Genomic DNA, 20405 nt, shown 5'->3' on the forward strand with positions numbered 1-20405 from the left:
GTATTTACTCTCGTAATTTGTACCCGTGCATAATTTGCACACCACAAACTTTTCATCTGGATTTTTGGAAAAAAATTTTTGATCGCATAGCTTGAGCTACCTGCTGCGCAATCACACCAGCATGTACGCTGGTGCATGCAGGGCAGGCTCGCAAAGATCGGCAAAAGGCGAGTGAGGAGTGCCAGAAAAAAAGCCCGTAATGTTTGCACAGTGCTTCCGGTAAGAAAAAGTAAATTTCGCGCCGTTCACCCAGCTCGCTCGCGCCAGAAGTCACTTTACTGTATGAACGGCTGTGAGAACAAGCTTCTGGTAACCTCCGAAGCATGCGCGGAGGTAGAATCCAAAACTACAGAACCGTTGGCTTTTCTGTTTGCCGCTACTCAGCCGGGCTGCATGCGCAGGTGCCGTTTTATACCTTTGCATCCCCATTTGCCTCTGACTGCTGGCTTTGCGACTGGATTGTTCCGCAATTATTGCATTGAGCTGCGCACACGCTGCCATGCCATCACATGAACAAAATGCGGGTCCGGGGTGGAGGCGGGCGTGAGAGGGGTGGGGGTGTGCGTCCACACATAACTGGAGTCAACTTTTCTTTTGGACATGGAGGGACGGGAGTTACGGGGAAGACGTTATGACCTTTGTAGAGTTTTTAGAACAAGTTTGCAAAATCTCCGCGTAATTTGCTCACCCCTTTTTTGGAGCCTTAATTTTGGGAAAAAAAAAGTGCGCAAATTACGCGAGTAAATACGGTACTTGACACTGCTGGCTTTGGTTTTTGCACAAATGATTTCTGGACCCCACACAGTAAGCAACAGGGGCAGTTATGTTAAAATTCTCTAGTGTGTGCAGACACTGAGCCCATAGTGCCCACTAAGCATCCACCTCCAACACAGCATGTTGGTATTGCAGTGGGGAAAAAGGATATTGCTTCTTGTCATCCCGGTCAGCTCTTCGTTCCCCGCGAATCTTGGGTGACGTCTCTTCCTGGAGGGAGGAGAGCGGCTGGTCACAAGGCAGCCCTTGTAAAGACTGCGACTGCCTCACCCTCCGATAGCGATCCTTCTCCTTAGCATCCTCCCCATTGCGCTTGCTCGAGCTCTTGGCTGCAGGCAATGAGGACACAAAGCAAGATCAGGCCCCCTTTCGAGATTTAGAAATGTGGCAGTGACCTCTGTTAATAGCGTAGCATTCCCTCGATGCATATGTTCTGGACATTCTGCAAATGTGTGCAAGTATTCACTAGCAATGAATCCAAATGGAACAGCTCTCTACCTTGTTGCAGGTGCATTACCTTGCACTGCGGTAACACACTTGGTACGAAAACAAACTTGGTGCAGCACAGCCAGCCAGCCAGTTTAACGTTATTTCGGAGAACTTTCCTCAGCACCACTATGCCAGGCCTGTGACAAACAAGGTTCTGCTGCTAAGTTTTTCCAGTTAGACTAGGTTGCTCATGGTGAACTTGGACGAGCCAGACTCAACACAGACTGCCATTTCTGGCTCTTGACGAGTCCAGCTTTGGTTTTTTCTGGTATTGTGTGTCTAGTTTTAAAATGATAATTTTAATAGGAGATATCGTAATGAAATGAGGAGAACATATGTATTTTGTCCTCCTGTTTTCAAAATTATTAGTTACAGTATATCTCAATTAGTTCCCATATTAAAGAGAAATAAATGAAGCCTAATTAGGCAATTCTTATGAGTCGTTAAGACACTTTCAGTGAATAATTTTTGGTTCCAAGTGAAATAGAGCTGTAGCCAAAGACCTGCTGAGCAGAGCTATGCTGTTTATATTGTTACAATATTAGGCACAGCTACAAAAAATAGCATAGTTGGACAGTCCAGTTCTTTCTGAATTCAATGATATAAGATTAAATGAAAATGCACCATAAATAATTTAAAATTTCTCAAGGCTAGTCACGTTGAGAAAAAACACAAAGTTGGGAAAATCACATTGAAGTGTGCGCACCAGCCATTTGGAGATCGTAGTAAAGGCAACAGAAAACGGCGGAATGTGGACGTTCCAAGAAGATTTTACAATAGTGAGTAATACATTGCAGAAATATTTGCTGTTGGGCTAGTAAGGCGCTCTTTCTGTCTGTGTCTTCCTGTGTTCGTTCCCTTGCGCCATTCAACTTTATGAGTAATACTGTAGCCGACGGGTAATTCAGACTCCAATAATTCAGACTTGTAGGGTATTTCGGACCTCGACGAGGCACCGTCGGTCACCCCATAGAAGTGCGTACATATTCGCGACGGATATTTCGGACATTAAAAGTCCGAAAGTTAAATTTTTCGGACTAATTTCAGTCGCCTGCGGGCCAAAATCGGCCATCTTATCGGCTTTTCACCGGTGCAGAAGGTGCCATCTTGGATTGAGGTGGATTAACGCTGCAGTTGGATTGGCTTGACATACTTTCGGTGCCTCATTTCTGCCAGTAGAGGTCCCTGCAATCTCTTGACACTTCGAGGTGGCAGTCGGATTGCCATCGCCGTCAACTTGCTTTTGTCGCCGACGTTGTCACGGGCAGTTATCACTTGTCCCATACGTTGAAAATTAGTTGTTGGGGGAAGAAAATTGCGCAGTAGCTATCTCATGTCTCCACAGGCCTGAACCGCGCATTAAGGCAAGGGATAACGGAGGGACTGAGAGAAGAAAGGAAGAAAGAGGTGTCGCAGTGGAAGACTCCAGAATAATTTCGACCACCTGTGGATCTAACCTGCACTGACATCGCACAGCACACGGGCACCTTTGCGTTTCGCCTCCATCGAAACGCGGCCACCGCGGTCGGGTTCGAACCCGGGTACTCCGGATCAGTAGCCGAGCGCCCTAATCACTGAGCCACCACGGCCAATCTCATATACGTTCACCATTCCCCGTTTCATCACTTGGGTTTCTCCGACCGCGTCGTCCGAGTGGTGCTCAGTCTTCACGAAGTTACATCCGTTCACCGTTTTGTGATTGCATCCGGCGGTACCACCGCTTTGAACTAAAAGTGCTTTGTCTTTGCGCATGTTTGACGAGCGATGTGGTGCACACTGATGATATGGACAACATGGCCCCCCACCGGTGCCGCTGGGTCCGTCAAGGAAGCGTGGGAATTATTCAACTAATTGCATCCGGCAGTTCCACCGCTTTGAACGAAAAGTGCCTTCTCTTTGCGTGTCTTTGACGAGCGATGTGGTGCACACTGGGGATGTGGACAACATGGCCCCGCCAGTGCTGCTGGACCCGTCAAAGATGCGTGGGAATTATTCAACTAAACGCCGTGACCTTGCTGTCTAGTGTGTACAGTGAAAGCATAATTTTGGCGCAAATACAGGCGCAAATCGTCGCCACCAAGAGAAATTTTCCACAAAGTAAAATCAGTGACATTTTTAAACCGATTTCATCGCAATAAAGTGATCATTTTGTACTTCACGGATTTTTCGGACTGTTCGATTATTCGGACCATTTTTCAGGTCCCTTCGAGTCCGAAAAATAGGTCGGCGACTGTACTAGCATGCAGGAAAGAGCGCCAACTTTCGAAAAAGACCAAGATGGTGGCCATCGTTAGACGCGGTTTCGGCAAGTGAAAGGCGTGAAGTTCTGCCACATTTTGCTCCGAAATCAGCATTTTGGTGGTTTAGAAGCGTCAAATATATAACTCTTTTTGCAGTTGGAGGTCAAATTAGACCTTGAAAATTGTAGGTAGGTACATTAGGGTATATTGAGCCTGATAATTGCACTTTTTGAAAATGCAAATTTTCGCATTTTTTTTAACCATTTCTCCCAATCTTAAGGTGGGATGAGACTCAAAAAAATTCGATTCTGAGATTTTGTGATCATCTCATAGAAACTTTCTTTATCGTTCATAAAATATATTATGCATGGTTTTCGCATTTCAAGAAGAGTTTTCTGGTCCTTTTTTGTCGTCACGTCGAACGAAAAAGTGGTTGTTTTAAGGGGGGACGCGGGTCTTGAAATCGCGAAAAATGGTCAAAAATGGCAATTTTCAAAAATTGCGATTTTGAAGTCTTTAATGTCCCAACTATGCCTCTACAAAATATTTTAGCTGAATTCCAACTCAAAGTATGAAAAAAACGGCAATTTAGAAACGTCGGTGAGCCGAAATTGAACGCTAAGCGCGAAGGTTTGCCCCATTTTCAAGCTGCCGTAGCTCCGCGCGACGCGAACCGATCGGCGCCATCTTGGTCTCGTTTGAAAGCTGGTTTCCCGCTCTCCAATTTGGCGCCTTACGGCAAGCTGTAGACCCTCGCACAGCGGAGCTATCAGCACCCGTTCGCAAGGGGGGAAAGCGTCGCGAGACGGCCGCCGATTGGGTAAAACGGGCGCTCCTCGAGGCGCAGCCCTCTGATTGGCCGTGACGCATGCTTAGCCCCCCGCGGCCGCGTTGTTCGGCTCCTTCCCGTCGTCTGCTTTCGCCTGCACGCCCGTCATTTTTCGCGCTCCTCTTTGTTTCCTAGTATTTTTCGTTCTGCCGTTTTCCTTATCGTTATTGTAGACATTTTGGCTATTGAATCGCTTCTTTTAGCCCCGAATTTCGTGCTTTTGCGTGTATTTGCCTGCCTGGTGTCTTTGTTCCGTGTGTCACGATGGCCCGAGACGCGCGCTTGAAAGCAAGCACGCGAAAAACAGTCGGCAAAAAGAGACGCGCATGGAATAAGTAGAGCGCTGCATCGTCGAGAACTGCAGCTTCGGTGATGCCGCAAGCTGCTGTACCCTCGGTGGATGCGGCTGGACTGAGCTCGCCAACAACAGCTTCGCCGGTGGACGCGGCTGAACAAACCCTGTTGACGCCAGCATCGCCGGTGGACGCGGCTGGACAATGCCGATCGCCGTCAACTTCGGCGTTACCGCAAGTCTCTGCAGTGCCGGTGGATGTGCCTGGACTAAGCCCGTGGAAAATATCGACTTTTGATACGCTGCAAGCCGCTTCGAATTCCGTGTCGTCGGAAGCGGCCGAGCCGGCTGACCTAAGCCTAACGTCGACTTCGGCGTTTGCGCACGCCGCTTCGTGCCGACGGACGCGGCTGAACCGAGCTCGCGTGCTCAACGCTTCGACAAGCACGCGCAGCGCGGACCTTGGCAGCGCGCCAAGCCGCTGCCGCCGCTGATAACATCATTTGTTTTTTTTTTAATATATATATATATTTTGAGAGCTCGGGGGGGGGGGCGCGCGCTCGGCGAACTTGGCAGAGCGCCAAGACGTTGTGCGCTCTAAGCTGAAGCTTGAACATTTGAACATTCGCATTAGACACTCCTCATTGTCCTGTTTTTAACCTCGCAAGAAGCAGTTTCTCGCTTCAACCAAGGAATGGCAACAACCAGCAGAGCTGTTGCAGCACAGCTTGGTTACAGGCCTGGGAGCTGCCTCATTGGTAGGAGCCTTGAAAAAGATAAACAGAGGCTGTGCAGGTGTAATAAGGGTCACACCAATGCTGAAAAGGTGAAGAAGAGGATGGCCAAGAAGCACAAGCCTGACAGCACCCATGACTACTGCCCAGGACTTTTGTGAATGTGTGGCAGATTCAAAGAAAATAGCAAGTGATTTTCGGAGCTTTTTTTTTGTCAAGTGCCAATGCAATACAGAGGTTTTCATAATCTTTACATGAACAGATTTCTGTAAATTTGGTGTTTTTGTGTTCAGCAATGACTGGGCGGCATGCTAAAGCATTAAATTTTTCCATATGATCAGTAAACAAAAATGGCAGAGTAAGCAAAACTTTGAATGCAATTTTCTCAGCTTTGCTTTTTCGATCAAATGCCTTTGCCTTACGGAACTTTTCATAATGTTTGCATCGACTGATTTTATTGAAGTAGGTATCATTTTTTTCAGCAACACCTCAGCTACATCCTAAAGCTTTCCAATTTTCATTAAACCCAATAGACTAGCAATTAGGTCAGATCTAAGCTAATTACTCCCACATTGTTTTTTTCTTTCCTACTTTGTTATTCATTCATGACCTATGTGATGACTTTTTAAAAATTTCTTTAGCTTTAGGATGTGCAATGGGCCCTTAAGAATGACAGCATTACTTTAAAACTAGTTTTTTTAATTAAGAAACCACCATAATGGCCCGTAAGAAAAGACCTAAGTGGCATAAATTATTTTGCAATATCTTCATTTCTAGATGAGATATATAAAATCTGAATATATATTTGGGATTAGCATTCAAAGATATATCTGCATGCCAATTTTCAGGAAGATATGTTAAGAAATAAAAAAAAAGTTTTCAAGACCCTCATCCCCCCTTAAGAGGCTTTAAGGGTGTTTTTCACAAAACATATTTGGAGTTTTGTGTACCTTTCTTCCAAGAACTATACGGCATAAGCAAACAAAACTTGCCCCCCGACATAGTAAAATGGATAGAAGAATTCCTGACTAATCGCTCACAGTTTGTCGTTGTTAACAATCAAAATTCCAATCCGCTACCAGTAACATCAGGCGTCCCTCAAGGTTCTGTACTAGGCCCGCTTCTATTCCTAATTTATATTAATGACTTACCGACCAATGTGTGCTCTAATATTCGCATGTTTGCGGACGACTGCGTCGTCTATCGCACAGTTACTAACACCTCCGACCCAACATACCTTCAAGATGACCTAAACCGCATACAGGAATGGTGCGACCGTTGGCTAATGGAACTGAACCCTCATAAATGTAAACGTTTGTCCTTCCACCGCCGCCGTAACCCGCTTGATTTCCCATATGTAGTCGCTAACGTTCACCTGTAGTCCGTTTCATCACACAAATACCTAGGCGTCACACTGTGTAACAACTTATCATGGGCTACACATGTTACTAACGTCATTTCCTCGGCTAATAAAACTCTCGGATTTTTACGACGTCATCTTCGCCACGCCCCACAACAGGTAAAATTACTAGCACATAAATCTCTTGTCAGGTCAAAGTTAGATTACGCATCGCCAGTTTGGAACCCTCATCAAGTTTACCTTATCAATGCGCTCGAGTCACTTCAAAACAGAGCAGCCAGATTCATTCATTCCTCCTATTCGTACGATATCAGTGTAACATCTTTAAAAATGGAATCCAGTTTAGCGCCCCTTTCACTTCGTCGTCGTATTTCTAGCCTCTGCCTATACCATAAATTTTTCCATAGTTCGCTGCGCTGCGCTCCCTACATTGCCCCGCCAGCCGGCATATCCCACCACATTCGTCATCCTTTCCAAGTGTTTCGCCCCCGTGCCCGTACTGTTACCTGTGCCGCTTCTTTTTTTCACCGTGTTTCTGTAGACTGGAACGACCTCTCCAATGACATCGCTACCATCTCATGCCCATCCACATTCGGCGAAGCTGTTACCAACCATTTTTCAACATAACACTTGTTTATTTGACTGTATGTACCCACCCCTTATGTAATACCCCCAGTGGGTCTTTAAGGTATTAAAATGAAATGAAATGAAATGAAATTTCTCACAGATGTCGGTCAAGGCCATTTACATAACTGGAACCAGAATCAGTAGCCTAAGTGCATCTGTATTTTTCAGACTTCAAAAACAAAAACAATCATGGGTGGTAATTTTACTGCATCGACAAAGAAAAAAAAAACTTAAATCTAGTTATGTTCGAAGCGCAAATTTTGGTGCCAGTTAAGTAAAGCATTAGTTATTACTCTCATAAAAGATTTCAATGCTCTGCAGAAAGCGGCACGTTAGTAGACGAAAACAAATTATACTGAACAATATCTAAACATAGTTTTGAGCTCTAATGCAAGCTGCACCTACCTACAACCATAGCTTTTCAAGTCTCACCCCACCTTAGGGCCAGTAGCGCTCATCCAAAGCATTTTTTTTGTTTGCCAACAGCTAGCAGCACGGGTACTAAGTGACCCTTTTGGTACCATACTTGCGCAATGCATTTGGCTGCCTCGTGCCCTGAGAGAGGTGCATGCCTACCAGAGGGGCCGTCCTCGTCCTTCTTGCGCTTTCCGCCGTCCACAGCGCTCTCCTCCGAGTGGTCCCGCTTGCGGCTGCCCTTCTTCACCTTGGTCTTGTCCCCCTCATGCGGGTCCTTGGGGTGGGCCCACTTCTCAGACGACGAGGAGCGCAGGTCGTCACCAGAAGCCCCCTTGCTCGAGGGCTCGTCGACCACCTTGGGGCTCTGCTGGGAGGAGGAGCGGCCACCACCACCACTAGTAGCGCTGCCCCCTACCTTGCTGCTGGCGTTGCTGCCCGATGAGGCCACGCTGTTCCCCACCGTGTCTAGCCGACGCCGTTTGTGCTCTGCAAGAGGGGCAAAGTGGAGTGACACCAATTCAAAGCAGATAAACGCATGCACAAAAAGTTTGTTCGCAATGCCTTTGACTGGGAAACCTGAGCCGAGTTTTTATTGATGATTACGGTACTCCATAATGCGAAATTTGATTTTGCAATATACTGAGCCAGAAAACTTGGACGATGCTACCCTTAAGAGTGCAGGTTTTTCGCACAAGGCCTCTAAACTATCGCACTGAACGAACACTCCCCTTAGTGGTGTAGAGCAGGGCGGTGCAACCCTTGCCAGGTTGTCCTCTTCCTCTTTCGTGTTTACTGCTCCCTATGAGAACACAGTGCAACGAGCTAGTCAAAATGCTTCAAGGAGGAAAGGGTGCATCTTCGTTTGGAGCGGGCCACAAGGCGCGTCACCCACAATCGGGTGCCAGTTTCCATGTTAAACAGCATGGACTCCTCAAACAGCCCCAACAGATGCCCATGTATGTGCTGGTTGACAGCTCGACTATTAGTTCATGGCTGGCTCAAGTTGCGACAAGCAGTTTTGTGGAAGACACTAAAATTAAGGGGCCCACAATCTTTGTACAAGGAATCGCCTTACTAGGCCAAGGCAGAGCGAAGCTTTTCACAAACCCTCCATGTGTGCCACCTGAGTGTCAAAAATGGAGAGGTTGAGGGGGTATCTGCCTGCTACTGCATCCACTGCTTCGCTTACGGTTGCAGTGCATGTTTTAAGCATGACGTCATCTGTTGACGCGTTTAGGAAGTCATACCGCAACAGCAAGTGCAAACTGAGCGCAACACTTCTCGCCTGCCCCCACAGTAGCCCACCCACCCTCCACTTTCTGCCGTATGCTTCTGCCTATCTCTCTTGCACTGCTACCCCTCCTCCACTCTTCCGTTCTCGAATTCCCTTTGTTATCGCTGTGCTCACTCACCATGTTGGCTCAGTGATTAGGGCGCTCGACTACTGAGCCGGAATACTCGGCGTCAAATCCGGCCACTGCGGCTGCATTTTGATGGAGGCGAAACTCCTAAAGGCGTATCCAGACAGTGGGCCACGGACTGGCCCGCGGACCAATCACATGGGGTCGACCGCGCGTGGCCCGGCCGGGCCTGGCCGGCGACAGCATCCACACGACGAACCAAAAGAGCAGGCGACAAGGTGGGCCAAAGCTATGTGATCCGCTTGCAGCGACACTCTTCTCACGCTTCAGCATTCAGCGGCAGATTCTGCCTAAATACCCAGCGAAAAGCCTAATTGGTCCGGGACAGATTTCTGCCGCGGCGATAAGGAAGTTGCATTCCCACAGCGACAAACATGGCGGCGCGCTTCGAAGCAGGACCGCTCGCTTCGGACTGGATTCATCGTTGTTACTGCCTTGTTTGTCGCGTTCACTGGCAATAAATGGCGCACCCATTTCTAGCTTGGTCTCACCTCGCCTATAAGAAGACGTATGAGTGAAATATTTGCTTTATTTTTTATTTAGAGTGACGATTGTGCCCCTTCCAGGCTTAAGCGGAGCATACATTTGTTCACAGAAATAGTTAGCATACATGAGGGTGCATACGCTTATGGAACGTAGACAGCATTCTTTTCTAACCATATCTGTGTACGTCGCAAGCACCGACCTTGCGACTAATTTCGCTCGCTCTCGCCGCCGAATGCAAAGTGTCAACGAGCCATAAAGCTGTACTAAGGCTAAAAAGTAGAACACAATGTTGCCCGGCCACGTTGACATGTTAACAGTGGACGCAAGTCTACTTTTGCTGGTGTCGCCTCGACTGCCGTGAGCACCGAACCGGGAAAGACCAGTGTGGTGTTGTTGCGAGACTCGATGTGTGCAAGTAGGCTAAAAATAAGAGGTCCGTGGTCTGCCGCCAAAAAAAATGTTCTCGGATTTCTCGTGCGATCCGGCCCGTGGACCATGCGCGGACCTCGCAGACCGGAAGCTATACCCCAAGTGACCGCTAGTCTGCGGGCCAAAACAGGTCCATGGTCCGTTGTCTGGATACACCTTCAGGTGCTGAGCGCTGTGCAATCTCAGTGCACATTAAAGATCCCCAGGTGGTCCCACCTTCCTGCCTTGCCTTACGGCATGGTTGAGGTGTTCAGTGAGTAGTGAGACAGTTACTGCGCCTTTCATTTCCTCAAAACTAAATTTTATAGCCCTACTTTCATGCTTCGCCGTGCTCTTCACTTTGCTGTAGCTCTGCCGGTTATGCAGGCGACAACGCACAAGCCAGGTCGCCCAAGAGCTGCACTCTAAAAATAAAGAATGAAAGCAGCACTATGGGAAACTCACAGTTCTGACCCATAACTGAGACAACACCAACGACACAAAAGCTTTCTTCATGCAAGGTTTGCACCCTCTGCAGAGCCCACGGCATGGACGGTTTTGTATTTTGCCTCCATCAAAATACAACTGCTGTGGCAGGTATCCTGCCTGCGGCCTTGAGATCAGCAGCCAAATGCCAAAGCCATTGAGCCACTGAGGCAAGTAAGAGAAAAAATATACTTCTACTAACCTTCACTGGGCTCTGACCAATGGTCACTCTTGTGCACATCATCCTTAGATAGCCTGAGGTCATCGTGTTGCAAAGAGGCGCTTTTCCGGTCAGCCAGGGCTCCAGAGACCTTGTCATGGCCATCGCTGCTGCTTTCCTTGTTGACTGACCTGACACCGAAAAAAAATAAAATAAAGGCACGTGATGAAGTGGAGCAGTGGCCGTCACCTCAGCCCAGGTCGCTTTCATCATCTCTACTGCTGAATGCAATGAAAATGGGCACGGTGTTCCAGTCCACCATCCCAAATTACAACCAGGGCCTGAGATTTGAACCAAGCCAACGAAACAACCGCACCACAACAAGAGTGACAAAAGTGCGCGATGGGGTAGACGTGCAATGTACACAGGCGGCAATCAAGCCAATCAAGCTAAAGATAGAGACGCACAGCGCCAGCGGAGAGACCAATGAGGGGCATCCGTGAGCATCAGTGCAGCCACCTCTTGGCTCCCATGGAAGGCCTGCTTCATGGAGCATGGCTTCTGCGATCGGCATCCGGCGGCATGGCGGTTGATCGTGGAGGCCACTCACGCTTTTGCAAGAGAGTGAGGAGAGGGAAGCGGAGTTGTGAGGAGGGGTGGGAGGACGATCTTGGAAGGCGTGTCGGCGCGCAAAGGGTAGTTTGCTTGAGAGCGGCACGAAACGGGGCGGGCATTTGGCCTGCGATGAGGCTCGGGAAAACATACCGAGTGCCGGGCGCACAAATGGGTCGGAGGCAGGTTGTTTCGCATCGCGGTGCCGGGTTTACGCCGTATCCAGAATTGGAAGGGAAGGGTGCGGAGTTCGTACAGGAGCTGCGTGCAAGATCGCTGCCTGTGACTGCCGAATGCAGATCACGGCACGGAGTGGCGAAAGAAGCGAGAGTAAGCACGTGTGTACACATGCGCGTGCCTCATTTGTTTTCGCCGCTCCGCGCCATGATAGGTGCTGACAAACGCGGGTCGATGGGCGTGCGATACTTTTAAAAAATTGGCTGGGTGTACATATGAGCAGCATTTAAATGAAAATAAATACTGTCACCATTGTGCAATCTGTTGAGTCGCCTTTGTTTCAAGGTAAGGGTGACTTTCGATACTTTTTCCATTGAAAAAGATTTTTTCATTTTTAGAATTGGTTAGTTGGGGGTCGACCTATATATTGGTCCGACCTATGGTCCGGTTTTTACGGTAGTATTAGTACACCTGGTATACGGTCCTGCAGAGTACGAATGTTTTTAATAATCAAAGATGACAAACAGGAAACAAAATTTTCAAAAGGGCTCAAGTCCAAGCTTAGGGCTAAAGACAGTTTTATACCGGCTGGATTCTCTCCGTGCTGTTGACGAGCTCATTTTGGTCACTGTGGAATTGCTGGCGCCACTGTTGTTGCCTCCAGAGGCAAGGGAATTTGAGTTGGTTGACTTGGATGTCACTGGCCCGCTGGGCTGAGGCGAAGCTCTCGGAACAGTCTCCACTTTCCTCTCCTTTTGGTTCTCTCCACCTAGAAACCCAAAAACAATCAGAATAAGTACACAGTACAAACAACAAATGAAGCGTGAATAGCAACAAGAGACATTTTCGACAATAGCAGGTAGCTTGAAAAGCAGTAGGACTGTCACATAAAAGCTCCTCAATATGAAAGAACAAGGCCACAAACTGCATCGCATCCTCAAATGCCACAGATGCGTCTGATTACTTTATTATATTCAGTGCTGCATAAGTGCTTTGAGCCGTGCATTATGTGAAACAATTATGAATGCTTGTTCGATGGAATACCAGGGACAAGTGTCCCAACAGGGATGAAGTGATGACCAATACAGTAAAAGCTCGTTAATTCAAAGTTAATTAATTCGAACTGATGCCCGGTTCCCGGCACAACCCTCTGTATTTTGATTGGGGAAAACTCCCGATAATTCGAACAAGTCGGCATCTGCTATGGTAAATTCAAACTAGGAGCCACTGCCTGACACTGCTCCTCATAGGTTGACCTATAGACGCTTTACAGCGCCGTATCATGGGGGCTGCCATCTTTGGTCACGTGAGCACGCCGCCATTGCACGCCTCCTGACTGCTCCGAGCGCGCCTCGTCGCGACGGCTGCCGCGTCTGATGGTTCGGTTCCAAAGGCTGTGTTTCGGCTGATACGGTTGTAAAATAGTGGGAAGGAGACAGTATGGTTTGGCCAAAGATTCGAAGGACACGTGAGAACTCTAATTTGATCTCTTGTGGCCTTGAAAACGGTGTCCGGTTTCATAGCCAGCCAATGGATGGATTTCCTGATACTTGTCTTTGCGTCCGCAGAAGGCTTTGCTGAATGTTTTTTTATTGTTATTATCTTAAACGGCAAGGTTTAATGCTTCTGCGGCAGCGCAGGTTGTTGTAGTATTCTGTACATGCACGCAGACACCGCTCTAAAACGCTCGCATGCACATCGTACGCATTTGTTTGCAACCTGTTAACGGTGCTTAGGAAACCGAAAATATTTTCTATTGGTTTGTTAAGCACACAAAGGTGACAAAAATAAATAGACACACAAATGTTAACTACCATGTATAGCAGTACCATTCATCAAGCAGCCTTCATAATCTGGCGCGCAATCGTTTCGAAGGATTCCGCGATATAATTGTTATAACGCGCACAGCAACGCATTCACACTACACGAAGTTCATAATTATGTCAGTCTCACATATGAAATTGCGGTACGCTCCACTCTCGATATGCGGACATGAAAATGCTCGAGGTCTCGGTGGTAAGTAATCAGCTTCTCTCTGAGCGCTGGCCTGCGGGGTAACTTTTAGTGGCTGTCTCGCATGGACCGCGAGGAAGTGGCAATCATCCAGCCCAGCAGCCGTAACGCAAATGCTGTATTCCGAATCTGGTCCACGAAAAGCGCTCTACTTGGAGCGAAGTTCAAGAGTAGCACCAAGACGTCATACAATACACGGACGGTAAGCGTTGTCCGTTCGTACGGCTGTGCAGCGCACGATCTACAGTAGCGGCATGTAGGAGCATAAGTCGTCCTTCTTTTCCGTACCTGATCTGGCCTCCGGCGCTGCTGTTACTACAATTGCCGAACACCTTAACTTACGAGCAATGGGGCCTCACTACACACGTAGGCGCAACTGCACAGCAACTGAAAGCACGAAGTGACGGTTTCGGTGGCGGAACACTTTGATCATGAAGCAATGTTGCGCACTTACCCTCGCAGATTTTCCAAGATCGTAACCTTTCTTTCTATATTGGCCATCTAGCACTGGCGGACGTGTTTGTCACGTTCGCCCGTTCGGAAATGATGCATGGCAAACGGGCGCAAACAGGGGCAGTACTTCCTTGTGCAGTTCGGTTCCGTGAGGCTCGCAAACGATCGCATCCTGCACCTTTAACTCTCTGTCGCAATTCTTGCAATCCACAATAAAGCACGTATTTCCTCTGCCTTTCCCCATCTTCGCAGAAAGAACACTTCGGCAGCCACCCGCGATATTTCCATTACTGCATCGAGGCGTACACTCCGGCGACTTACGAGGTCCGTAATGGCGCCGTGTTCCGAGCGCGTCTGTGGCGCCATCTGGTCTCAAACGGAAGAACTGCGCGCTGTAAACGGTCTATAGCCAGTAAAACAAGCTATCGATCGATTTGCACCGTAAAAGTGCAACAAAGCTAGGGGCGGTGTTTTACTGCGATGCAGGACGATTATGGCGAGCAGCGAGCAAATTTCTAGACCGGCTTCCCCGAAGTCGTCTTCCCGATTTGTTAACATACCTCCTTGCGTCGAACACAGCAAAGGGCATGCGACCAGCAGCCACTTGAGACTAGGCAGCAGCTCGACAAACACCACTGTTCACACTTGCAAGCGTGACCTGCGGGTTGCCTTCTCGTTTGAAGCGAAAACTCTCAGGAATGATGTTTGTTCGAGAGTTTCGTCTGCTTTGGCCGATGTGAAACGGTTAGGCTTAGAGACGACTATGGCAGGCAGGGAGCAGCTCAGTTCGTTGCCTGGTGCGCCCGCGGTCGGCCTCGCTGCCGAAAGTACGGCTCACTCGCCGAATGGTTCAGTGGTTTGCAGCTCGCAGTCGCAATGCTGGAAAATCTAGCACCGAGCGACTGCCTTGCGACTGTCGCTTTTTGACCAATGCGACCGTTTGCAACTCCCCCTTTTGACCAAAACAGTTGCACAACCTCTGTGGGTCTCAAGTGTGAATGGGCCCATAATCGGAGGAACATTTCTTTTGTACTTTTTGACACGTTTCAGCGCCAGAAGAGCTCTTTAGAGCGGTAAAACTGCTCATCGGGAGCACCCATGAAATGCTACGGCGCAAGTCTGCCCACGGTTTTCGGGCATTGCCGGCGCAAAAAAAAACTATGTTCATGCGGATTCTATCATGGGGGACACCAGTGATGCGATTGCAACCGAGATTAACGGTTTGGGAACGCTGCACCATGGAATTTGACAGCTTCCATTCGCTCTGCTGTAAACAGCTGGAGGCACTCGGCACTCGCATGGTACCCGTTACTAGGCAGGTCATTTGTCGTAGGTTTGGTACTTTTTTCGCCTCTTCTGTGCCTGCATTAGACTAATTCGTCGGCGGTATTAATTTGACACTGCATGCGCAAAAAGGTCACCACCGCCACTCGGCGGCGGCAATGTTTCCGCCTGCAACTTCGATCTTTGCGCGCTTCGAGTAATGCGGCTTAAAATGCATGTGTCTGGGTCAGGGCCGGAAGAAATTTCGAATAAAGCAATTTTGTTATAACGAGAGATTAATGTATATAGAGTACCGTCATAATGTATATAGCTTACCATCATAATATCTCAGCATGCATTTTAAGAGTTTAGGACATACAATGTATGCAAGTGCACGTGATCGCTCTTATGGTGTAGTCCTGTTATAACTGGCATCAATCACTGTACCATAGTAGCTAGCATTTAGAGTTCCTAGACACAACAAACGTCAATGCCTTCACTAGACACGTTTGCCCAAAATAAGAAAACAGCACACAAACTTACTTCCAGCAGAGGGCATGGAGGCAGGAGCTCGAACCTGAGCCACGGGAGCACGATCAGATGACTTGGCCTGGGTGGAGCCAGTTGTCCGTCCCTAGTGCGAACATGCAAGCAATGCATGTTCAGCCTATAACAACAAATGCCCCTCCCCAATCCCCAAGCACAGTAACAAATACACCAGTTCCAAGTTCAAATATCAACACCAACTTCAATTCACCATCACCAAAATCTCAGCAAGGTCCACTGTAGGACATTAGCCAAGTCCTGCACCAGATGTGGCCACCTCCTCCCTGCAAACTTTGTATATAGTCTTATTTGTCCACAAGACTCCCTGCCGCTCCCTACTATTTTACCTTCTCTTAGAATCCCTCCATTAGCCTAAGGGACCACTGGTTACCTTCTGTTCGCACGACATGCCCTGCCCACCCAGGTTTCTTCTTGATTTCGGTTAGGATATCGTTAACTCGAATTCATTGTCTGGGATTTAATTTCAAGCCTTTCCAATAACCTCTACGATTCTGTCTCGTAGGTGAGTACAGGCAAGCTACAACCATTGCGTAGTACTTCCCTCTTTAGCCCTTCGTTAGCCCTTTACACTTTTTACTACCAATAAAAATAAAACTATGTGCATACAGTAATAGAGTAACGTAATAAAGAGAAAGGATTTAATACCATGAATTGTAACACCTTGCAAACTGTGCATAAGCAGGTGAATGAACAAAGCAGTTTCACGGGGGGGTGAAACTGCAATTCTGATTGTATTTTTAAAACTCTTAGACTTTACATAGCGGATGCAATCAGTCATCACAAACCACAACGCAGAACCTACGAATACAGTAGAATCTCGCTGATACGAATCTCACAGGGCCGCGAAAAAATTCCTATGCAGAAGCATAGCAAATGCCTTCACACAGGCTTGTTTACAGTTTACAGGATCCATTCAAGACCGTGCGGCCACAGCTCGCTACTCACAGTGCCTACAGTGATGTGCAGCCCGCGCACCACTGCTTGTGGTGTGCACCGCACGATTAGCGATAGCAATGTCGGCGATGTGCGGGCTTCATACGATTGGCGATTGCGCGTCCGTGATGCACGGGCAGCACTTAGTGCTAGAGGGTGCGGTCGAGGCTCGTGTGTTCTCTCATCTGTAGTGGCGTGGGCGAATTCCGCACATTGTAAACCGTGCACTTCAGCCGGGGAATTTTACAAATTCGTATCATTGCAAAATTCGTAACAACCACATTTATGTCACCAAGATTCTACTGCATACAGTTATTAACCTATTATTGGTTATTTCACAACTTTCAAACCTACGTCATTCAAAGCTTCTGCGTGTGACATGATAAGTCTAGAAATTCTACGAGGTGCGTAAAAGTAAATAATTCAGGATTAAAGATGAGCTGAATGTATTTCAGGACTGACCAACGCAATGGCATGCGTCTATCCTTGAAGAGAACACATTCAATAGAAGATGTCCCAAACTTTCTTGCGACATCACGTGAGGTGCCTGTCTTTCGTACTGCTTAGATAACCTTATTTTATAGCACATTCTATGCATACATACAGATGCAGCGGAAAAGGATCAGCACAAGTGACCGATGACAAGCTGGGGAAAAAAAAAATTGAATTATTTAAAAGCTGCAACTTTCTGCTGAACCTTCTGCAAGATTGAGGATTGGGGAAGGCATGCATTCTTGTTACCGGTGTTCTCATGAATTCAATGCCATGGGTGGAGATTGTTTGCCACCAGCTATCAATCACTTATGCTAATCTTTTCTGCTGCAGCTGTACATTTATAGCAATATCCATAGCATATTCACTAGCGATGAAATCGTGACCACTGGAAGCAGGGAAAGGCCAAAGCCAAAATTTTAGTATCAGTACAATCAAACACTACATGGAGCACAACTCCTGCTGAAGAGACCCAAATGGTGCTATTCACGAGACATGTGAAAAAAAAGGAACACGAGAAAACGCATTGTTAACTTCCTTTTGATCCATGCTGTCCCAAAAGCAAATGAAGGTCAAAGTTCCTGTACCCGGGTTCGAACCTGACTGCACCGGCTGCGTTTGGAGGCGAAACACAAACAGCGCCCATGTTCTGTGTGATGTCAGTGCACGTTAAAAGATCCCCAGGTGGTGGAAATTATTTTGGAACCCTCAACTACAGCACCTCTTTCTTCCTTTATTCTTTCACAACCTCCTTTACCCCCTTCCCTTATGGTGCAGATATGTGAGAGGGTTACTATGTCATTTACTTTCCTCAAAAACCAATTTTCATTTCATTTCATTTCAAAGTTCCAAACAGAAGTGTAAAAAAAGCTGCTGTGAAGCAAATTTTTTGGGCACTGAAAGGCTGCAGGTACTGGAAAAGGAGTATACCTTTTGCAAGCTGCAGGCACCATTTGGTGAATGAAGGAGATTCATTTGGTGAATGAAGACACCATGATATGTTGCATGCAAACACCTATAAGTACATCGCTATGCCTCCAATCTCTAGGTGCAGTGACGATGACAATTATAAGTATAGGGGTGTGGGAATATTGAAAATTTTGAATATGAATCAAATAAGAATATGAAGAAAAAAATGGCTTCAAATATCAAATCGAATTTCTGTCCAGTACAAAAAAATTTCAGAAAATGATAAGCAAATCTTGTTGCCCTTACTTTTTCCAAAACAGTGTATGGTCTTTGCAACTAAAATAAACAAAACTAGACTGCCTCCATACGAATAAAAAAAATGATGTGCACAGAAATGCATACTACTTGATTAGACCGCATAACAGTATCCGAGCTGTAATGAGGTCATGCAAAACAAAGTCCATAAAATAACAAGACTGGCAACAAAAAATAATGTGACGACTAGTAAAACCTCATTCATTCAGAGTTCAAGGGACTGAAAGAAATGACCAGTCCATCCAAAGGCCTCGATTTATAAAATTCTGTGCACCCTAAGTGTACATCAATTTAGATGTCTTATTTAATGAGCACGGAAGAGTGTATGAAAGCATTTAGCGACCATAATTCGAGTTTTCAGCATGAACCATGCGAAACCAGTACGGGTGGCATACTTCAGTTCTTTGCATTTTAAGTTCGACAGGTGCACCATAAATGGATTATTTTGTCTAATACTTGTTTTATGCCGCCTCAATAGTATATATTCAAAGACTTGGGAAAGGGGGTGATGCGAAGCGACACAAAAATTGGTTCTGTATGTTCAAAACGTGAAGCATTAACAATATTTCAAAATATTTTCTTTTGAAGTAGACGCAGCCATTTAATATTTTCCGGGCCTATCAACCTCATTTTCTGAGAAGCACTAATTTCGTAAATATGGTACAGTAGAACCCCGCTGTTACGTTCCTCACTGCTGCGTTTTCCCGGCTGTTACGTCGTTTTCGTCCGGACCCGGCATAGCTCCCATAGGATTTAATGTATTGGGTACCCCGCTGTTACGTTGTAGCTGTGAAAACGTTCCCGCATGATACGTGGCAAACTGGAACCCCGAACCCGGCCGGGCAACGCGCGCCAACCGCCATTTTGACGAGTCTTGGCCAGGCTTGGCTACGGAATTGGCTACAAGACTATGGCCTCCGAGATCACCCCTTCCACGCGCGTGGGTAATCTCGGAGGCCATAAAAAGCCGCACGCGAGTTGGAGAGATTGCCACTAGATGGCCACTGCCTCGTCAGCCGAAGCGAGTAAAACCCGCGGGCCTGCAGCAATCCAGTCTTTCTTGTTTGTGCGGTTCAACCCATCCGAGTCGTCCGTGTCCTTCTCCACGTCCGTGTCGCGCAGTGTGGCTTTCGCATGAACGGCGGAGAGGAAACTGCCACGGAAGCTGAAGAGACGGAAGCAGCCTCTCATGATCAAGAGCTGAGTGAAGCTTTGAATGCGCTGGGTGCCACGGGAGTCACGTATGACGACTACGTCGCCGTGGATGCTGCTGTCGTGACGTCCGAGTGCCAGAGTATCGCCGAGATCGTTGCAGACTCGGTCGCGAGTGAAGACTCAGACTGTGATGACGAGGAGCACGAGCCACATGATTCCGGGGAGTTGGCGGACCCGAGCTTTAGAGAAGCCGTCGCGGCTGTGGACCTCCTCCGCAGGTACGTCGCACCTCAAAGCGACGCTGAGAGCAATGTGGCTTTCCAGGAAAAGCGTGGTGTTTTCCAGCGAGCGGAAAAAACGGCAAACGACCATTCTCGATTTTTTAAAGACCTAAGCTGACTTGATGTCGAAATAAATTGTTTCAAGGCAAAGCTGCACTGTTTTCATTAATTTTCGGACCTTTACTCACTGTTGCGTTTTCCCGGCTGTTACGTTTTTTTTTCGCGGTCAGGTGAAAAACGTATGAACGGGGTTCCACTGTATTTACTTCTACTTCTTCGGAATGGAATATTTTGCTCAACGACGTCTTTCAGCAATTTCTCAATCTATGATAAGGCAAGCTATTTTGAACTAACATCCCCTTTTAGCCCAATAATTAGTGATGGTACTCATCTGACAGAGATGACTAATTAATCTCCCATCAAGCAAAATAACCAAACAGCATCTCAACGTACCACCTAAAAAATTACAATTTGTATAATTCTTAAACCTTTCATTATACAGCACAGCTTCA

At 47.3% G+C, this 20405-nt stretch overlaps 1 protein-coding gene across 5 annotated transcripts in view; it reads right to left on the reverse strand.

Moving 5' to 3' along the window:
- tho2 (THO complex subunit 2-like protein) overlaps positions 1-20405 on the reverse strand; it is a 64365-nt gene that overhangs the window by 1761 nt on the left and 42199 nt on the right. For 3 of the 5 annotated variants that reach the window (XM_077662715.1, XM_077662712.1, XM_077662714.1), the window contains exons 30-34: positions 15785-15875; positions 12098-12281; positions 10766-10914; positions 7922-8248; positions 926-1103 (exon numbers count right to left, since the gene is read on the reverse strand). In XM_077662715.1, coding sequence (XP_077518841.1) covers positions 926-1103; positions 7922-8248; positions 10766-10914; positions 12098-12281; positions 15785-15875 — 929 coding nt within the window. The remainder of the gene's footprint in view (positions 1-925; positions 1104-7921; positions 8249-10765; positions 10915-12097; positions 12282-15784; positions 15876-20405) is intronic. The other 2 variants (XM_077662717.1, XM_077662716.1) reach the window with 1 other exon arrangement.

This window comes from Amblyomma americanum, chromosome 4 (genome assembly GCF_052857255.1).
Source record: "Amblyomma americanum isolate KBUSLIRL-KWMA chromosome 4, ASM5285725v1, whole genome shotgun sequence".
In the NCBI taxonomy this organism is placed as follows: domain Eukaryota; kingdom Metazoa; phylum Arthropoda; class Arachnida; order Ixodida; family Ixodidae; genus Amblyomma; species Amblyomma americanum.